Here is a 20808-nt window from a genome sequence, read left to right as displayed (position 1 = left end):
GAGGCTGGGGTGGGTAGTGTGTGAAAATGTGACACTCTTCTTTTAAGAAACTCAAAACAGAGATTTTTTAAAAAGAAAAAAACCCTTCTGACAATGAGAGACAGCCCCTCTCTTCTCCTTCCATCCCCCATTGCCCCACCCGACTTTGCATTCTCACACTCCTTATCCTCCTTGCCTCCTCTCCCTTCCTCCACCCCCCCCCCCCCCCCATAGATTGGCTCCCATCAGTATATGAAACCTCCTCCCTGGAGCTCAGTCACTGGAGAGCTCCCAGGGCCACTCATTCTGACAGTTCACTAAGAGACTGAGCATTCCCAGGGAAACACTCTGTGGGTCAGTGCCTTGTAGGATCTCTGTGCTGTTCCTTAAAGAGCTAGCACAGACATGCTTGGCCCTCAGCTGCTGCTTTTGGGTTGCTTGGCATGGGGGGCTCTAGGCAGGACAGCCAACCTCAAAAAGGGTAATGACAGGAACGGCAGATGCCTCTATACTTTCACTGTGCCCAGCCCCAATGAGTCCAGCTGTCCAGGATCTGGCGAAGTCAATTCAGCCATCCAGGAGCTCCAGAGAGATAACAGTGCCCAGCAATCCGAGTTAGAAGCTGCAAAAGTCCGGCTCAGTGTCCTGGAGACCCTCGTGAAGCAACTAGGAGGGAATGAAACTCCGGGTCTCACGCCTCCAGCTGTACAGGAGATGCAAAGAGAACTGAACAACCTGAGGAGGGAAAAGACCAGTCTAGAGTCTGACTATAACCGCTTCCTCCAGGAAAAAGCTACCCTGGAGAAGGAGAAGAAGCAGCTAGAGAATGAGAACAGAAACCTTGCAAGGAGGCTGGCAAACAGCCGAAGGGAGATGGAGGTGCTAAGACTGGGCCAGTGTCCTCAAGTCAAAGAAACAGCAGCTGACATTCCCCAGGGTCCCAAGGAAGGTAAGATCATGAGATGAAATAACAGGAAATAATGTGGAATTATTTCATGAGGCTCTCAGATAGCACGATAGAGAGTGTTAGATTTGGGAGTCAGGAAGACTTGAATTCAAATCCTGACTCAGACTCTATACATGCATTTACACAGAGCTCACCTTCTATTTAAAATCTATGCACCTAATGATGCCCCCAAGGGTATTTTTCACTCTTACCGTCTCCTAAAGAAAAGAGGTAACACAGCTTTTTGGATAGGAAACAGACCTGGGAGCCAAAAAGACTGGCTGCCAGTTCTAACGCTGACATATACTGGCTTTATGTCCCTCAGCAAATCACTCAACCTCTCAGTAGTTTAGAAAGCTCTAAGACACTGAGAAAGTGATGACCTACAGATTGGTAGAGGATATGTCTTCATCTGGGAGTTCCCTACATCAATGAAATCCCTAGTCCAGCTCCTACCCCTTCTCCTAAAGAGATGCTTATGGTACCCAAGGGCAAATGACCATCAGCACACAGCACTTGAAAATGACTTTGGAAAAGATGCTTTGGTGTGGTTAATTTTACTTTACTCAATATTAATGAGGAGTTAATTTTTTCCCTCTAGTTTCTCTGCTCAGGTTTTTTTAAAATTTATTTTTATTTTTTCTGCTTTGCTCAGATACATGGAATGTTAGTGCTGGAAAAGACTTTAGATGAGAGATTAGAGATATTCGGAACTGGAAGAGGCCTTAGAGATTTGGTCCAATTTCCTTATTTTACAACTGAGGACAGCATAGTTCAGAGAAAGCAAGCCACTCACCCTAAGTCACAATGCTAGCAATTGATAAAACTTAGACTTGACCCCAGGTCTGGTGACTTCCACTGAAGCACACACTCATCTTGTGTCCTTGGGAGTTGTGTGTGTGTGTGTGTGTGTGTGTGTGTGTGTATTTGCATGCACCCACACAGTGGACAAGTACTCAGTGTTTTGTGCACAGTAGGTCTTTAATAAAGACTCACTGAATGTTGTGTTCAATGCTTCTGCCACCATTTTATCTTTAATGTGAAGTCATCTGTGCCATTTTAAAGTTCTGCTCCCAAACCATCATCAGAATGCTTTCTACATGGAATACAGTACCTTACAATTCATTTGGGTCCTCAGTATAGTTTTAATTCTATCTGAAGTCTGAACTAAAGAAAATTACACAGTCAATTAGATCCATGTCTGGCAGCCAACCCTAATTTATATGCATTTATGTTGATATGTCAGAAGCTATTGGACTGGGAGTCAGAAGATCTCATTTTAAATACTGATTGCCATGTATGACTTGTGTGACCTTGAACAAATCAATTAACTTCTCAGAGCCTCGGCTTCATTAACTTTTTAAGGGGTCTGACTAGCTGATCTATAAGATAGCTTACATCTCTAAATGTATAATCTGATGATAATAATTAATTTAATCCCATAAAATACAAACTCCTCAAAGGTAGGAATTGTTTAGTTATTTCTGTTGTCTCCTCAACATCTCTCACACCCATTCCTTTCTTTCTATGGACCAACACCCTAGTCCAAGCCTAGTGATCATGTCTCGCTGGGGTTATAGCAATAGCGACCCACTTGGCTTCTCTGACTTCAGTCCCTCCCCCTTCTATTCCTCCTTCATGGGGCGTCAAAGTGATTTCCTGACAATGTTCCTCTCCTACTCAATGAACTCTATTGACTTCCTGTTGCCTCTATAGTCAAGTGCAAGTTCCTGTGTTTGCTATTTAAAACCTTTCCCAGCTCACCTCGATTTGACAGTTCAGCCCTTAGGACTCCCATACATTCTACAGTCCAGCCAAAGTGGCCTCATTACTGCAGCCTAGACAGAACACTACATCTCCTATGTCTGTGCCATTGTCCTGGCCATCCTCCATGACTAGAATACAATCCCTCTGTCCTCACTCCTACTTCTAATCTCATTTCCTTCAAAACTGACCTCAAGCACAGCCTTCTACATGAAGTCTTTCCTCATCTTTACAACTTCTAGTGTCCTCCAATCATCTTCATTTTGAATATATTTTACATACGCAAATATGTTCTGCCAACATGTGCATATACACATATGTGTGTAAGTATATATGCATATATTTTATATATAATATATTCTATATGTGCATACACACACGTGTATATATCACCAGGTTTATATACATGTGTGTATACATTTTATATACATAAACGATGTGTTCAGATGTGTGTGTATATGTGTTATATTTACATGTGCATATAAATATTTGTGTATATGTGTATATGTTTTCTCCTCCAAATGAATACAAGATCACTGAGGGTGAGGAATATTTCATTTCTGTCCAGTGCCTAGCAGAGGTGCTGGCCCACAGAAAACTGATTAAATGCTCATTGACTGATTTGGACTGGATTCAATTTTTCATTGTCTTGTGGTCTTTGGGGAATTTCCTGGGCATAGTTTATAATATTGCATATATATTGTATATATACATAGTATATGTATATATATATACATATACATATACATACACTCCTAATAAAATATGTTGTAGTGGAATTTTATCAGTTTCCTTTTAAATGGTGATCATCAATTTACATAACAGACAAATTTGGGGTGATTGTTTATTTTGAAGAAATTGTTTTAAATGGAGAGCTCCCTAGGGCATTTAAGATCTAATTCTTTTTTGTTGTTGTTAACAAAAAATCAGTTTATAGCTATTCACAATATAGCACTTCACACACCTCTTATATGGGTTGTGTAGACATCTACTTATTCTCTGGTCTGGGTTGCTAGATATATTACTTCAACCTGCTCTTACATTGGCAAGTCTAGGGTCCCAAAATTAGGACTACCCCCTCTGGGTTATATTCAAAGTCTAGCAGGGTCCAGGGATAATGCTGTTGTGAGGGAATACTTTCCATACTCACCACTTAAGCACTTGAGTCCCCAAAAATGTATTTCCATTTACACAAACCAGTCCCTCACAATAATGACACATTTAGATCTTAAGCATAAGCATTTGCTTATCTAAAGGCAAAATAAATGTTACAGGTACTCATATTTTAAAGTAAAATCAGGAATAATAAATGCATAACACTTCACATATAAATCTAGGACATACTCTGTCACCAGTACATACATTTATGGAAACATGCCAAAGAGGCACATGAATGGAAAAAAAAACCCAAAAAACTTTTGCTTGGGTAACTCACAAATCTACAACTCTAAACTTGATGACTTTTCTTTTCTTAGGAACTGTCCATAAAATTCCTGTAATTAATGTAACTTCTGTGTTGCCTAGATGCTGCTAAGCTGAGTTGATTCATGCTATACTTGACTTGATTCACTGAGGACAACATTTTACCCAAACTAATTAATATTCTGGGTGACTTTTCTGATTTTCTACTCCCAAGCTATTCCTCCGCTTACCTGAACTTACTCTTCAGTAGCACCTGTGGTATCCATTATTTCCAACTTTAAGATTAGCAGATAGTTTGGAAATTGGTCTTCCTCTCTCCTCTTATTATTCTGAGTATAAACTCTTGGTCCTCTCTACAAAAACACCAACAGCCTATTTTTGGCAACCAAATTCTCATCTTCTGTCTATAATCAAGATAAATTATATTACTCCCATCCTCACAAAACAATTCTGATGATCTTTATCTCGCCAGTGTCTGACCACAGCTTGTCACAATCAAAATCAACAACTATCTTAGGACTCTGAGCCGTAGTAATTGCTTTCTCTTAGAACAGGGGTGGGAAACCTGCAGCCTTGAGGTCACATGTGGCCTTCTAGGTCCTTGGGTGGGGCCTTCTGACTGAGTCCAAGTTTTACGGAACATATCCTTTAATTATGGGGATTTGTTCTGAGAAGTTTGGATTCAGTCAGAGGGCCACACTTGAGGACCTAGAGGGACACATGTGGCCTTGAGGCTGCAGGTTTCCCACCACTGTCTTAGAAGTTTGGGCCGACTTACTTCAGCCACAGATTGTTCCATGACAAAGGATGGTACCTTCAAGGGGCAGGGAATACACACACACACACACACACACACACATACACACACACACGTATATATATACACATACACACATATATGCATGTATATATGTATGTGTATGTATATGTGTGTATATGTATATGTGTATATATATTTCCCTCATTTCTGACACAGCTTATCAGTAAAGTATGATGTTTTCATTTTTACCTGTTTTCAAAGGCTTGGGAGACAATTACTAGCCAGGCTGTAGGTGACAGACTTTATTGGTCCTTCGGGCAACTTGGCTTTTGTCCGTGTCCTTTCATACATCTTCCATAAAGGTAACTAACAAAAATCCTTACAAAGGCTATTTGCCAAAATATTTATGAAGGTGATAAATTAATAAGACTTCTGATTTCTAAGCCAAACTACTTCTAGAGTGTGTCTCATTTGGAGCATAAGTGACAGAGAAAGAAAGAAAATAAATTATGTGATATCTGTAGACTTTGTGTACACTTGTTTGTTGTCCCGTAAGTGATACTCTGGGGTACTGCAGCAGTAAAAACAGTCCAAATTGGCTTGTGTGCCACCTTTAAGCTTACAAAAAGTCAGTGTGTCACTATATTAATTATCCAATGGAGTGTAATATTTGAGTTTTCCACCAGGTGATGTTATACTTATCATCAACCAAATGGTCTCTTCAGATTCTCTGGTGTCAGAACTGGCCACACCAATGACCCTCATGGTTCTGTGAGTCTGGGCAAGTTAAAATCCATCATAGGTTCTGAATTTACGATAGAGGAATAATATGAAACATTGCTCAAAATTGTTTTTAAAATAGGAAATTGCTGGTTCCTAGATTGGACTTTCTTCCTGTTGAACTATTCCCCACATCACACAGATGGGCCACATAATTCATTAGACATAGTGAAAATAAGACAGAGACAGATAGACGGAAAGAGATGGAGAGAAACGGAGTCAGAGAAATAGAGACAGAGAGGGAGAAGGGGAGAGGGGGAGACAGAGACAGAGACAAGGACAGACAGAGAGAATCTAGCATTTGGCTGTAACTTGGTGCTCCTACAAGTTTTGGAAGTCATGCCAGAGAACTAAGCTCCTGCCAGTCTGGCTAGAACTGGGCTTTTCTGACTGGCATAACCACTAAGAAGTTGGCAAATTCATAAGCAGGTTCTCCAATCTGCCAATAGAATTCTGCTTGCCAGTACAGAATTGACCCATGTGTTTTTCTGGAAGTCCTTTTATATAGATTTAAGCTTGGTTCTTATTTACAAGAAAGAAAGAAAGAAAGGAAGAAAGAAAGAAAGAAAGAAAGAAAGAAAGAAAGAAAGAAAGAAAGAAAGAAAGAAAGAAAGAAAGAAAGAAAAAGGAAGGAAGGAAGGAAGGAAGGAAGGAAGGAAGGAAGGAAAGAAGGAAGGGAGGAAGGGAGGAAGGAAGGAAAAAACGAAGAAAGACACTATTTAGGTTCTGTGTGCTCTGAAACACTGTGGCTGAGTTCTAGCTTTTCACCTCTGAGTAGAATGCCATACCTTGGGTTCTTTATTACCTAGAGTACTGCAGCAGACTCTGCTCCTAGGGAAACTTTTATTGGGCCAAAAAAACTCAGAGCTAGCCAGAACTTAATTTCTGTGATGGTATATTCATTAACTTGTAGAAGGTTAGAGCTGGAAAGGACCTTAGAGATTGTCTATGACTGGAGGATGGTTTAGACAAGATGACCTTGGATGTCTCTTCTCCTGTGTGTGGGTGGTGATGTTCTGTCCTTCTGTCCAGCCCCCTCATTCTTCGGGTGAAGAAACTAAGGTTCAGAAAAGGGAAATGATTTGGTCACGATCACCTCACTTCCTCCTTTATTAAGGAGGTTGAGATAGAGCCGCACCAGGGAGGAGTGGGCTTTGCCCCAGGGCACCAAAATGTACAGGGCATAAAAATCATCAACATTTATTAGTTATTTATTTATTAATTAATATGTTAAAGTTATTTATTAAAGTCAACATGAATAAGAAATTAAAACAGGAAGTTACCAGATGTTCCACATTATTAGTAGTATTGATCTCCAAGCTGACTGAACCTTAGTTAGTTTTATTTTTTTTCACATCATGGATTACAAAATTGATTTGAGAGTGCTTCTAAAGCCATCCGCCCCAGGAACCAGAAGTGCTGGATACAGATATGGATACAACTTGGCTGGTACGAGCACTGCCTTCTTTGTATCAACCACAATCTTTGGACTGTAGCCCTGGACCCTGGATGAAAAAGATTTCTTTTAGAGTTCTGATACCTAGCCTTCTGATCCTGGAATATCCCTCCACTATTCTGACTCTCTTCTCCTAATGGTAAGCTCCTCCCAAAACCTCCATTCTTAGTAGGGATGCCAGAAAGGCCAATTTTCCCCTCCTGGCTCCGCTTCTGCATGCCCTTCATGGGCATTTCTCCCCAATCTCCAGCTTGTGTGGCTCCTTCCCCCATAAAATGTTGGCTATTTGAGAGTGGGCAAGAATTGTCTTTTTGCTTTTATTTGCATTCTCAACACTTAGCACAATGCCATATACATACATATAAATACATATATGTATGTATATATGTATATGTATATATGTACACACACATATAAATATATATTATATATATAATATCTTAATAAATGCTTTGTGACTTGCCCTGCATTAAATTCAATTATTAAACACCTAGTATGTACGAGGCCCCCTTCTCCAGATACAAGCACCAAAATGAAAACAGTCCCTTCTCCTCAGGGACTTTATATTGTCTTGGGGGAAAAAAACCAACAAAAATATTAGTGTCTTGTCCAGACCTGCCTGTTGCAAAGTTTGAGTTGCTGTGAAGCTCACATGAGTCCTGAGAACTGTGCTTGAACTCTCCGCAGAGATGTAGAGATATGAAACATTTCCAAGGCATGCAGTTACAGTTAGGGTGCTCTCCCCGTGGGCATGCCTTCCACATAATGTTATTTTGTCTGTACCAAGCTTTTCTATCTCAAAGTACACTGAGCTTGGAGTTCGTGGCTCTGCTGCCTTCCTAGTCATATGACCTTGGGCAAGTCATTTTATACTCCAGACCTTAGTTTCTTCATCTATAAAATAAGGGGTTGGACTCAATGACCTCTAAAGTCCTTCATGGCTCTGACATTTTGAGTTCTGTTACTATCTAGAGTGCAAGGTGATCCATTCGGCACCCAGAGCCCACTGATTCTGTGCAGTGCCATAGAAAGGCTCTTTGAAAACACTTACTGTTACAATTTCTAATAGAGATAGAAAAAGCTCCATCTGAAGGCATAGGATCAAATGAGAAAATGTACGTGACCAACCCTTGAAAAGTTGAAAGAGCCATCCAAACATCTGCTAGCCTCCTCTTTTCCCCAAGGAAACTATTTTTCAAATCCAATCAACAGTTCTTAGCATCATAAATGTAGAGCTAGGATCAATCAATCAACATTTATTAAAATGCTTATTATGTGACAGGCACTGGGCTAAGCCCTTGGAATACAAATATGGAAAAGACAGTCCCTGCCCCCAAAGACCTTACAATCTAATGGATGAAGACAACACACAACAGGAAGCTGAAAAGCAGAGGTGGGCTGTGGGGAGGGTGGGGAAGATACCCACCCAACTCCAAAATGAATGCAGCTGGGTGGGAAATGAGATGTCTGAGAAGATGGCAGTCCTGCTCCCTTCCTTAAATAGAGGAGTTTATGCCTCTATCCTCCAGGGACTTTAGAGGTCAATGAATCCAAACATCTCATTTTAAGCATCTGAGGGGTTTTGGCTGTAAGTTCAGAACCCTGTCCCCACGGAATGCAGACCATCACACATTGGCCCTGATTTTAACTTCCCTGCTAGATGTGTTGATGTTATTTATTATTGTTATGTTAATTACATTATATTTATTAATTATTTGTTAGACTATAGATTTAGGACTGGAAGGAGCCTTGGAGATCACCTAACCCACGCCTCTCATTTTACAGATGGAGAAACTAAGACCTGGAGGATTATAGTGACTTGCTTAAGGCTACACACAGGTAGCAAAATGGGGATTTTAACCTAGGTCCTCCAATTCTAAATCTAGAACTCATCCCACTGTGCCATGGTCTCCCCTCCACTACCCTTGGTGCTGGCACAACTTCTGGGCATGGACTCTATTTAATCCTTTTCTCAAAACACGTGCTCATGAACAACTTTAGTGTATTCACAGGTTGAATCCCTTTATTCCAAACAGAGAGGAAGGAGGCCTGGCTTGATGCCGGCTTGCCAGCCTTCTGCTTATAGAGCATGTGTGTCCACGCTGAGGGAGCACAGACTTTCTTTGAGAGATGCAGCCGTAGATTTTCCTTCTAACTCTCCACCCTCGTGCTACTCAGCACTATGTACAGTATCCAGAGCATTTCTGAAGTCAGTAGAAAAAGCACAGTTTGATTTTCATGGGGTACAAGCCAAGGCATCGGAACAAAGAAATGAGTGAAAGGAAAAGAGTCATGTGATATCCACACGTGGACAGAGGTATCACATATTGAGAACCTGCCCTGGCACCGAGGCTGATTTGAAGACAAAGCCAGGGCTAGAGAAAGAAAGGTACGCGGTCAATCTAGGTCGCATCATAAAAGGGGGCCAGGTCCGGGTGAAGGCACTTTTAAATGTGACATTATCTAGATGCTCATATTTTTAAGGTGCAACAATCCCACTCTCTCCAGTGCATGGATATTTCATTTCTGAAGAGCCGAATAGCAGACTGACAGAGAATAGACAAAGAGAGGATCATGGGTTCCGAGCTCCGAGGAATCTTAAAGGGCATCTGGCCAAACCTCACTTTACAGAGGGGGAAACTGAGTCCCAAAGAAGTTAAATTACTCATGCAAGGGCACAACAGTACTAACTGAATTCTGATGGAAACTTAGAAGTAGTGATTGAAAATGACCATGATTCCTTTTTGTGTTAAAACTACCTAACTAAATCTAAGTTGTTATTAATCAATTAGATTGATATTTGATGCTTAGTGATCAATAAAACACTGAATTAATTAGTAAAGCAGCCTATATTAGAGCAAAGACTCGAAGCCTCCTGATGAAAGGCATGGAGGGGTCCCCATGTTCAAACTTTGCCAAGCACACGCCAGTGTTTGGTCGTGGATGGCTAACCTATAATCATTTCTTTGCTTTCTCTCCTTTGTCCTTATCCATAAACATAGCACTTGGGATGCTGGTCAGGCAGTTCCGAGTTGGGATTGAAGTGGTTGCACAGAGAAATATGGTGGCTAATGGGCTAGTGGACTGAGGGTCTCTGATACCTCTAGGGAATTAAAAATGATAGCAGCAATGGTACCATGGGCCTTCATGAAGATTTGTGTTTCATAACTTACCTGACTGAGACTGTCTCACATCTCAAGAAGGTATACTGAATCGACTACTGATTTTTTCCTATATCTGAAGAAAACAATGGTGTAAGTGGGCCACCAGATATGAACAGAGAAGCACTGTTCTATGAGCCCAAGGAGATGCTCATTCTGATGGCCCTCATTTAATTCCACCTCTTAGTGAGTCCTGTAAGTGGCAGCTAGGTGGCACAGTGGATAGAATGCCAGACCTGGAATCCGAAAGACTTATTTTCCTGAGTTCAAATCCAGTCTCAGACACTTATCGTGTTCCCCAGCTAGGGAAGGAAACGGCAAACCATTCCAGTATCTTTGCCAAGAAAACCCTAGATGGGGTCACAAAGAGTCAGACTGAAAAATTACTGAATAACAAGTAGCACTTCCCAAGATTCCCTGGGGATGTGAGACAAAGATGGAGAATGCTCCACAGCCATTTTGGCATGGGGCAACCAACCTTTCTAACCTCATTATCTATTACTCCCCTTCCTGTGATCTCTATTCCAGCCAAATTGGTCTTCTAGTTGCTCCTCACAGATAATACCCCATTCCTATATAATAATCTACCTTTGCACTGCCAGTCCCCCATGCCTGGGACATATTCTCATCGCATTTAACCCTCTTAGAATCTCTTGTTTCCTTCAAAACTCTTCCCAAGAGGCATCTTTCACATGAAATATTTTTCTTGGTTCTCTCAGCTGCTAGTGGCCCCCCATCCCAAATATCTATGTACATAGATATTGTCTTCCCCAGGAGAATTTAAATTCCTTAAGGACAAGGACTGTTCCACTTTGCCACTTAATCCATAATAGGCACAATGCCTATTGATTGGACATATTGATTTTGGCCATAAGACACCCTAGGTTCCCATTCCTAATCAACACACACTGTATTGTAATATATACCAGGACATTGGATACCAACAAAAAGTTCTGCAACTTGTTATAGGATCAGACTAAGTCAAGGCCACCAGCTGTGTCAACAATGAGTCAGAGGGTGGGAGTGTGTGGGAGAAGACTAGGAACAGGGCCAGAGACAGTAAATTAGGCAAGGTGCCCCCACTTGTCTTCCCTATGATGTGTGCCAAGGGTTGCCAGGCCTTGCCTCCAATGCCACATCTTAGTTTTGTAAGCAGTGTAGGTAAGAGTGAAAAAATGATCTTGGATGGTGCTAAAAGTCAACATTTCCAACGTCCAGGATGACTTGGCAACTTAGGAAGGTTGAGCAAGGGGAAAAACCACTCAGAAGATGGCTTTTGGGATGAGATGACTTAGATGTCGCACCTCCAGTAATCAGTCCCTCACTTTGTGATAACTTCTTTATCCTCCCAACATTGCTGTGGGAGAGGGTCATCCGAGTCCTTGTTGCCATAACTAATGAAGAGAAAATGGAGCTGCCTGGGAAACTCGGCAATAGAAATAGCTCATCCAGAGTTATCCATCCTTGCTCTTGGATCTAAGTACCACTAAGGGTAGATTCCTGAGCAAAAACAGGGATCTGGGATAATCTGTAGCAGAACTGACTTTGGATAAAAATATGAAATTGTCCAATATTGTCTTTGGCTACCGTGGCTTCCCCTTTTTACCCCAATCTCTACCTCCCCCACTGGTCCCCCATCCCCACCCCCTCCTCTACAGTCTGGGGTACAGCTTTGTTGTTGTTCATTTGTTTCTGTCATGTATGACTCTTCATGACCCCATTTGTGGTTTTCTTGGCAAAGATATTGGAATGGTTTTGCCATTTCCTTCTCCAGCTCATTTTCAAATCAGGAAATGGAGATAAACAGAGTTAAGTAATTTGCCCAGGGCCACTCAGGTAGTAAGTGTCTGAGAGCAGATTTGAACTTAGGTCCTCCTGACTCCAGCTCTGGCACTCTATCCACTGTGCCACCTAGCTGCCCCTGGGGACACAGCTGCCTTTCTCAAATTCCCTCAGATATCCAGTAGCCTCATATTCTCTCCATTCATCTGCTTATCAGACCAGTTCTCAGGGGAAAAGTAGAATAAATCCAGTCACACTACTCTTGAGGGGCAGCCAGGTGGTACAGTGAATAGAGTACCACTCCTGGAGTCAGGTCCTGAATTCAAATCCAGCCTCTGATACCTACCGTGTCACCCTGGGAATGTCACTTAACTGTTGTTTACCTAGTGCCTACCTTCAATAATAATTGTAAAGTACTTAGCACAGTGCCTGGCGCATAGTACGTACTATGTAGATGTTAGTGATCACTGTTGAGATGTCGCTGCTCCCAAGGATGCTTGCATTTCAATAGCTGGACAAAGCCTTTAGCTAATAATAGCAGTGATGGTGGTGGTGACAGTGAGAATAACGATAGCTTGCATTTACATGGCTCCCTAGGCTTCTAATATTTCATCTCATTTGATTTGATCTTCAAAATGACCAGGTGGGGTTGATATTATTATTATCATCTGCATTTGTTAATGAGAAAATTGAAGCTCAGAGAGCATGACTTCTCCTGGATCATTCAGCTAGTGTCTGGGGCATCATTTCAACCCAGGTTTTCCTGATGCCATGGCCAGTGCTATACCACGGACCCACATCCCTGAAATCAAAATTAACCTGCTGATAAAGCATCCCTGTTAATCAAATATCCCTCCCACATGATGCCTTTTCTAATTCCCCTAGTCCCTAGTACCTTCTCCCCCAAATTACCCTGTTTCATTTTAATTTAATTTTTAAATGGTATTTAATTTTTTTCTCTTTTGCATATGCTTATTTTGTATTTACTAACATGTTTACATGCTATCTCCCTCTATTGAATATAAGCTTCTCGAAGGCAAGGGCTATTTCACTTTAGCACAGGGCAAGTGCTTAACAAATGCCTACGAAAAATAAAACAATTCAAATTGAATGCTGTGAAATTAAAAAGATTAAGCTTGGCCTAAGGAAAAGATAAGAGACAGTATCTTCTTTGTAGAGGTGAGGAACTATGGGCATGGAGCACTGAAGATAAATGCTTTTTTGATGTATTGATTGATTGGTTTTTCTGAACTAATTTTTTTAGTCTTTTTAAAAAATTCTTTGCTACAAAAGATGACTCTCTGGGAGAGGAGGGGAGGATTGCATTATGAACTATGGGTAATGTAAAAAGAAAAGATACCAATAAATTTATTTTAAAAAATAAATATTGGTTGAATTGTATGGAAAACCTAAACAATTTAATTTACATTTTTGTTGTCTATCAATATCTATGTCTCTCCTCACAGCTTCATTTATCTATTTCTTTCATTACAGTTTCTAAATGGGGTGTGCAGAATTTAGACTACCAAGAACTGAAGTCTGAATTAACTGAGGTTCCTGCTTCTCATATCTTCAAAGAGAGTTCAACCAATCATTCTGGTAATAAGGATATGGGCAATAGTATTAACTTTACATTTCTTCTACATTTTTATTTTTCTAATTTGCCCCTATCCCTCTTTGACTCGTCCTCAATATCAGCCTACCTTAAAGAATAAATGAGCATTTCCTTTGTGAATTGTGAGGAGACTTGCCCTTTTCTGTGGTTTTCCAGGGAAGGAGAAAGGAAGGTAGGTATGAACAGGGGCCTGCTGCCCTTGTGAACATTATAGGAACTTGCCCTACTTATTCTGTGGAATCTCTCCAAATGTGTTTGGCTCACAGACTCTCAGTGTTGGAAGGCACCCCAGAGGCCATAGAATCTAGCCTGTACCTGAACAGCAACTCCCTTTATGACATCCCCAAAGAGTCACCAAGCCTCCAATTTAAGTATTCCAGGGATGGCAGCCTGAAGCAGCCCATGATGCTTTTGGACAGCTCTGTTTATTTGAAGGATTTTTCTGACATCAAGTTTTTTCAACATCAATACATTGCTCCCTATCTTATCTTACCCATGGGCCAAGGGAAGCAAATCTAATGCCTCTTCCAAATGATGGCCCTTCAGATACTTGAAGACAGCCATCACATTCCCACTGAGTGTTTTCTTCTCCAGGACAAATATCCCTAATGCCTCCAATCAGTCCTCAAATAGCATGGCTTTCATTCTTTCCATCCCTTATCTGGACTCATTCCCATTTGCCAGTAATCCTTCCTAAAATGTGGCACCCAGAACTCAATACAATACTGTAGATGTGGTTTTCATGGGGCAGAGTAAAACAAAATTATCATCCTAAGGTCTAATCCCTAAGTCTCTCTTTGCACCCTAAGATCACTTTACATTTAGGCAGTTATGCCACTTCTGATTGATATTGAGTGTGTGGTCTGCTAAAACCACCTAGATTTTTTTTTCCATATGAAGCATTGTCTAACTTTGCCTCCTCCATCCTCTACTTGTGCATCTGATTTTTGAAACAAAATTTAAGACCTTACATTTCTCTCTTATATTTCATTTTATTACACAGGATGTCCCAAAATCCTTAGTGCAGTTTTAAGCCATTGAAACCTAAAATTGCGCTAAGGCTTTGAGGCACCTTACATTTGGTGTACAGCATCCTATTAGCCAATGGAGATGTTTTTGGATGCTTGCCTTTGTCCTACAGTGTGTTCGCTATCCCTCCCAACTGCATGTCATCTGCAGATTTGATAAGCACACCATCTGATTTTGGTTTTGCTACAGAAAAACATATTGAACATCTCAGAGCCAACAACAGACTTCTAGGGAGTTACCCTAGACACCTCCTTCCATGTTATCATCTGTCTATTAATGACTATTCCTTGAATCCAGTCATTTAACTGGCTTAAGATCCAACATCCTCTTGCTCATACCTCTCCCTCCTTTCTAATAGGACAATATAGGAGAGGGTGTCAAATCTTTGCTGAAATTGAGGTATTCTCTATCTACATCATTCCTCCTCATCAATTTAGTCTGGTAACATGGCCATAAAAAGTAAATGAGTTTACTTGAAGGCATGCCCAGTTATCAACATTTCCCTTTCTAACTGCTTACAGATTATCTTTAATAATACATTTAAATACATATGTTTAATAATACATAATAATAATTTGGTATTATACCTAAATCCATCCATCCATTATATGCAGAGTAGTGCACTAGCCCATAATGAGAACACAAAGATTATTAAGATGTGGCTATGGATCTTAAGGTGTTCATAGTTTAGTTCCAATACTTCTTTTGCTATATTTTTTCCATTTGTGATAGAAAAAAACTCCACAAACATTATTTTCTCCAAAAGTTTTTGCTTAAATTATTATGCTCAGCTAAAGTAATTAAGGATGCTTAGCCTTGTGAAGACTGAGAAGGGACAGGATAGCAACCTTCTAGTAGCTGAACAGCCGCCATCACTATGGAAGTAGGATCAGACTTGTTTTGCTTGGCTGTAGAGGGCAGGATTGGGGGCAATGGTTAGTTTCAAGGAGGCAAATACAAAAACAAAAAACTACAAAGTGAACTTTTTTTCCTTTATCTTTGAGTGGGGAAGGCAGGGCAATTAGAGTTAAGTGACTTGCCCAAGGTCACGCAGCTAGTAAGTGTGTCAAGCATCTGAGGCCAGACTTGAACTCAGGTCCTCCTGACTCCAGGGCTGGTGCTCTACTCACTGCACCACTTAGCTGCCCCTAGAGAGAATTCTTGTTCAAGTATAGGTCAGACTGCACGGCTGCTGAACTTCCTTCTGATTCTGAGATTCTGTGATTCTATGAGGCTAAGATTATAAACTCCAGAAATGTCGACTATTGCTAGTCACATCAAAGATATTTTTAAATACTTTGCACAGTGCCTGGCACATACTGGGCTAGCTTCCCTTCCCAGTGAAGATCATATGATAAAAGTTTCTAGAAATAGTCAAATTATGAAATAATGAAACGTGAGAAGGCTAGAGAAAATAGACATCATCTTCAATAACAAAATTAAAGATGACTAAGCTTATTTAACCAGTGACTAGGATTTATTTAAAACTAAATTTTTTGTCTATCAAGGTATTTTCCCCATTTATTCAGCAAACATTTATTAAGTGCCTGTTGTATACAGAATACTGTTCTAGCGACTGGGGCAGAAGCAAAGTTTGGACAAGAGATGGATCCAGTCCTTACAGAGCTTATAGTTTAGTCCTTGAGGACATAACTAGCTCTAAAGCATACCATTACCGGAGACCTGACAAATGTCTGAGAATATGGCTCATGAAATCAACAAAAATCATGTATTATCAAAGCAACAAAAGAAGAAGGTAAATTCTCTCCCTTATCCCTAAGTGGTGCCACTTTAAAATGGACTCTCCTCACAACTCTGTGAGGGACATAGTAATGAGTATTGTCCACTTTATGGATGGAGAAACTAAAACTCAAGATGTAACATTATTTGGCTTAGGATCACATAGCCAGCAGGTGGTTTGGATCCAGAGCTTCAGATTCAAGCCAGGCTTTCTTTCCATTACATTGGCAGCCAGGTGGCCTGGTGGAGAGACCACTGGGCCTGCAATCAGAGAGTCCTGAGCTCAAATTTGGCCTTTGACATTTACTAGATGTGTGATGGGTAAGCCACTTAATCTCCTCCTGCCTTGGTTTCCTCAACTGTAAAGTAGGGATAATAATAGCACAGATCTCACAAGGTTGTTCCGAGGATCAAATGAGCCAATGTTTGTAAAAGCTCTATAGCAAAGTGCGTGGCACATAGTAGGTATTTAATAAATGCTCATCACCTTCCCTACACGATGCTGCTTCTACCAGAGCCAGCCAAGGCATAGTGATGTGCTTAGAGCTCCGAGAGGACAGTTGAGTTGTTTTGTTTTCAAACCTTGGTTCAAAGGGTTGTCTTGGCAACTAGCATTTTCTTTCAGGAGTTCTCTCTGGGTCAGAGCTATTGATTTTTAGGAGGAACACTGATAGGACTCATCACCTCACCTCAGCCCACGAAAACTGAATTAACACTGCTGTGGAGTGATGTCTTTCCTGTCTTTACAATTAGCATTTACATTCTGAAAGGTCTTTGGTAAGCAGGTTTTATTTTTCTATTTGTCCAACAGGATGTGGAGAACTCATCTGGGTAGGTGAACCGATCACGTTGAGAAAGGCAGAGACAATTGCTGGCAAGTATGGTGTGTGGATGAGAGACCCCGAGCCTACGTATCCCTACACTCGGGAGACCACCTGGAGAGTTGATACAGTTGGCACAGATATCCGTCAGGTCTTTCAGTATGAGCAGATTAGCCAGTTCACACAGGGCTATCCTTCCAAAGTTCACGTGCTGCCTATCCCAATGGAGAGCACAGGGGCTGTGGTTTACCGTGGAGCCCTCTATTATCAGAAACATACATCTAGAACTGTGATCAAGTATGACCTGAAGACTGAAAGTGTGAAGGCTCAAAAGGAGATTCCCAATGCTGGTTATCATGGACAGTTCCCTTATTCTTGGGGTGGCTATACGGACATTGACTTAGCAGTGGACGAAACAGGACTATGGGTCATCTATAGCACAGAAGAAGCCAAGGGAGCTATTGTCCTTTCCAAAATGAATCCAGACACACTAGAACTCACGCAAACCTGGGAGACCAACATTCGAAAGCAATCAGTGGCCAACTCATTCATAATCTGTGGCACCCTTTACACTGTCAACAGCTACTCGGTGGCTGATGCCACCATTAACCTGGCTTATGACACCAGGGCCAGGAGCAGCAAGGCCCTGACCATCCCGTTCAAGAACCGGTATAGATACAACAGCATGGTTGATTACAATCCTGCTGAAAAGAAGATCTTCTCATGGGATAACTCCAATATGGTGGAATATGACATAAGGCTCTCTCAGATGTGAAACACACGAGAGCCATCCTAGGAATGAGAGGAAGACATAATCCTCAGTACCAACTAGGAACTCAAGAACAGGGGAGGAGGCGGAGGGAAAAGCAAGCTGTTCCATGCTCATCCTGGTTTTTTGTGCTTTCCATTTTCATAAACTCAGAAGAATTCACCTTTTCATAACACTTGGCTCTGAAATAATATTTTTGGAGGGGATTGGGAGAGTGGAGGGAGAGAAAGAAAGAAGGGTGAGAAGATGGGTACAGTCACAAGTGTTGATTGAATACATGATAGGTTCTGCTTAAAACTAGCCACACTTTTACGAAGAATACCAAATGGCTAAAGAACCATACCTTGAGAAGGCTTCCTGAGGAAAGTAACAGGGGAAGAAGCTGATTGTTTGATGAGTGGTTTAATCCAGACGGGCCATTCCACTGCTTTGAGTGGTGGCTTTGTGAATCCATCAGCCTGGATTCTCCCTCCTTGGATGGGATTATACCACTCCTCCATACCTTCTCATACTGCTTGATTTTCATTCGTTTCCATAATTTTATCACTATAAATTTATATGGTGATAAATTTATCATAAATTTATCACTGAAGACCTGCTTGACTTGCTGGGGTGGGGAAAGAGCAGGGGGTGGGGAATGCTGTACTGTTATTTTAATTTCTCGGGGCTTGTAGAACTGCATTATATAACACAAAGCCAGCAACTCAGAGTGAAGAAAAGCATCCTAGGGCCTACGCTGGGCTTTGATTCGGAGACAATGTATTCACAAGAATTAGTTCCTACTGTCTCCGATTGTGCCTACTGGTGCCTTTTCGAATAAACATGTTGCAAAATGTTCACATTTAAATTTGGTGTGATTATATTACTGTGCATTTAATACTTACTTGTGTTCATCAAGGGCAGGGGTGGGGAACCTGTGGCCTCGAGGCCACATGCGGCCCTGAGACCACAGGTTCCCCATTCCTGACTAAGGGCATTATTTGTTTCCTCCAGATCCCTTAAAATGCTTGCATTTGAGATCAGGGGAATGGTATTAGTTTCCAAAAACTATCATGGAAGAACAGGGCTTGAAATAAAGGACCATAGGACTGCAGACATAGAGCTGAAAGGGGCCAAAGGCCATTTAAGCCTGACCACCTCAGAAGAAGCTGGCATGGTTCACACTTCTGGCCTCTGGTAAAATAAGGAGTCAGGCAACATTTCCATATAATCTTAGAATTGCTGATCTAGAAGAAGGGATGTTAGAGGCCATGCTTCAACCTCTTCATCTTACAGATGAGGACACAGAGAAACAGAGAGGTTAAAAAACTTATAGAAGGCCACTCAGTCACTTAGGCAGCTATGCAGTAGGATGGACAGAGCAATGGTCCTGAAGTTATGAAGATCTGCGGTCAACGTGAGGCAGACACTTACTAGCCGGGTGACTCTTGGCATCTTTCTTTCCTTTCTCCCTTCCCTTCTTCTCCCCTCCCTTCCCTTTCTTCCTCCTCTCCCTCCATCCCTCTCTCCCTCCTTCTCTGTTTCTCTCTCTCTCCTTCCCTCTCCCCCACCATTGCCCTGATTCTGTGTTCCACCTTCATTTTGTTTGTTCCCAGGGAAGCAGCTAGAGTATGGGCTCTGGAGTCTGAGGATGGGGATAGGGGCTGCGTGCGCCTGTGATTTCACTGGTTGAGGAAACTCCTCCTACAAGTACAGGTTGGTACCTTCTCAGCAGCTTGGAGTCTTAGAGAGTTGCCTAGACCAGAGTTATCAAACACAACCTGCAATCCCCAGGGCAGCGAGATCAAAATATAATTGGGAAATACTGAACAACAACAAAAATACAACAGAACATAGATATTGCTAATAAATGGTTTTGTAAGTCAATATAGGGCCCACGAGGACCAAGGTCACACAACCAATATGTGTCACAGGAAGGATTTGAACCCAACTCCTCCTGACTTCAAGGAAAACCCTCTAGCCACTGTGCCACAATCCCTCTCAGAGTCAGAGAATCTGGGTTAAAATCCTACCTGTGTCATGGCTTCTACAACTTTGGGCGGATCATTTTGTCTCTCTACCTCAGTTTCCTCATTTGTAAAATGTGGTTCGTGCGTGTAGATGAACTCTGAGTGTTTCCAGCTCTAGATCTATAACAATAGCTATCATTTTAATGATATATAATTTAATAGAATATATACTTTTAATATAATCATAGCTAGCACTTTAGGGCTTGCAAAGGACTTTACACATATCATCTCATTTAATCCTCACAATAAGCCCGACAGATAGGTGCTATTATTATGCCCATTTTACAGATGGGGAAGCTAAGGCAGACAGAGGTTAAATTATGTGCCCAGGGTCACAGGCACTAAGTGTCTGAGGCTAGATTTGAACTCAGGGCTCCCTGATTCCAGGTCTGGTACTCTATTCACCAAGCCACCTCCTAAGCTACCCTGGGGTATTTGCATTTTAATAGGAGACACAAAAGTGAAAAGTCATTAGAACCCAAAGAAGTAAATCTTTGATGATGAAATTTTAGACACGTTGACAGGTTATTGGAAAAGAAGAGGAAGAGAGAGAGGTTGGGGGTGGAGGGACCATGACATCATTTGTTCTAATCACATCATATCTACACATGACTGAGGTTTATTTTGTTCTTCACCAGCCTTGCCCGACCTTGTCCATCCCACTCCCTTTGTGAAAAGCAATGATTGAAAAGTCTCACACTTTCAGGGTTTTATTACTTTCACCAATCACAAAAGACAATAAATATTCTACAAGGTAACATCAAAGACACCAAAA

The 20808-nt window shown here is 41.4% G+C and overlaps 1 protein-coding gene across 1 annotated transcript; it reads left to right on the top strand.

The window, feature by feature from the left end:
• The first annotated feature begins 258 nt into the window (after positions 1–258).
• MYOC (myocilin) lies at positions 259–18871 on the top strand. The gene is made up of 3 exons (XM_036753218.1): positions 259–928; positions 13545–13649; positions 17246–18871. The coding sequence occupies exons 1-3, from the start codon at positions 385–387 to the stop codon at positions 18028–18030; spliced, it is 1434 nt and encodes a 477-aa protein (XP_036609113.1). The 5' UTR covers positions 259–384; the 3' UTR covers positions 18031–18871.
• Positions 18872–20808: the final 1937 nt, after the last annotated feature.

The sequence above is a fragment of the Trichosurus vulpecula genome, chromosome 4, assembly GCF_011100635.1.
Source record: "Trichosurus vulpecula isolate mTriVul1 chromosome 4, mTriVul1.pri, whole genome shotgun sequence".
Lineage (NCBI taxonomy): Eukaryota > Metazoa > Chordata > Mammalia > Diprotodontia > Phalangeridae > Trichosurus > Trichosurus vulpecula.
This window is presented reverse-complemented; position numbering and strand designations above follow the sequence as displayed.

What these genes read in the sequence shown, in the direction of transcription:
- MYOC (XM_036753218.1), top strand. Translation starts at nt 385, where the DNA reads ATGCTTGGCCCTCAGCTGCTGCTTTTGGGTTGCTTGGCATGGGGGGCT. An exon ending in TCCCCAGGGTCCCAAGGAAG is followed by an intron (nt 929 to 13,544) that starts GTAAGATCATGA and finishes CTTTCATTACAG; the next exon opens with TTTCTAAATGGGGTGTGCAG. An exon ending in GAGTTCAACCAATCATTCTG is followed by an intron (nt 13,650 to 17,245) that starts GTAATAAGGATA and finishes TTTGTCCAACAG; the next exon opens with GATGTGGAGAACTCATCTGG.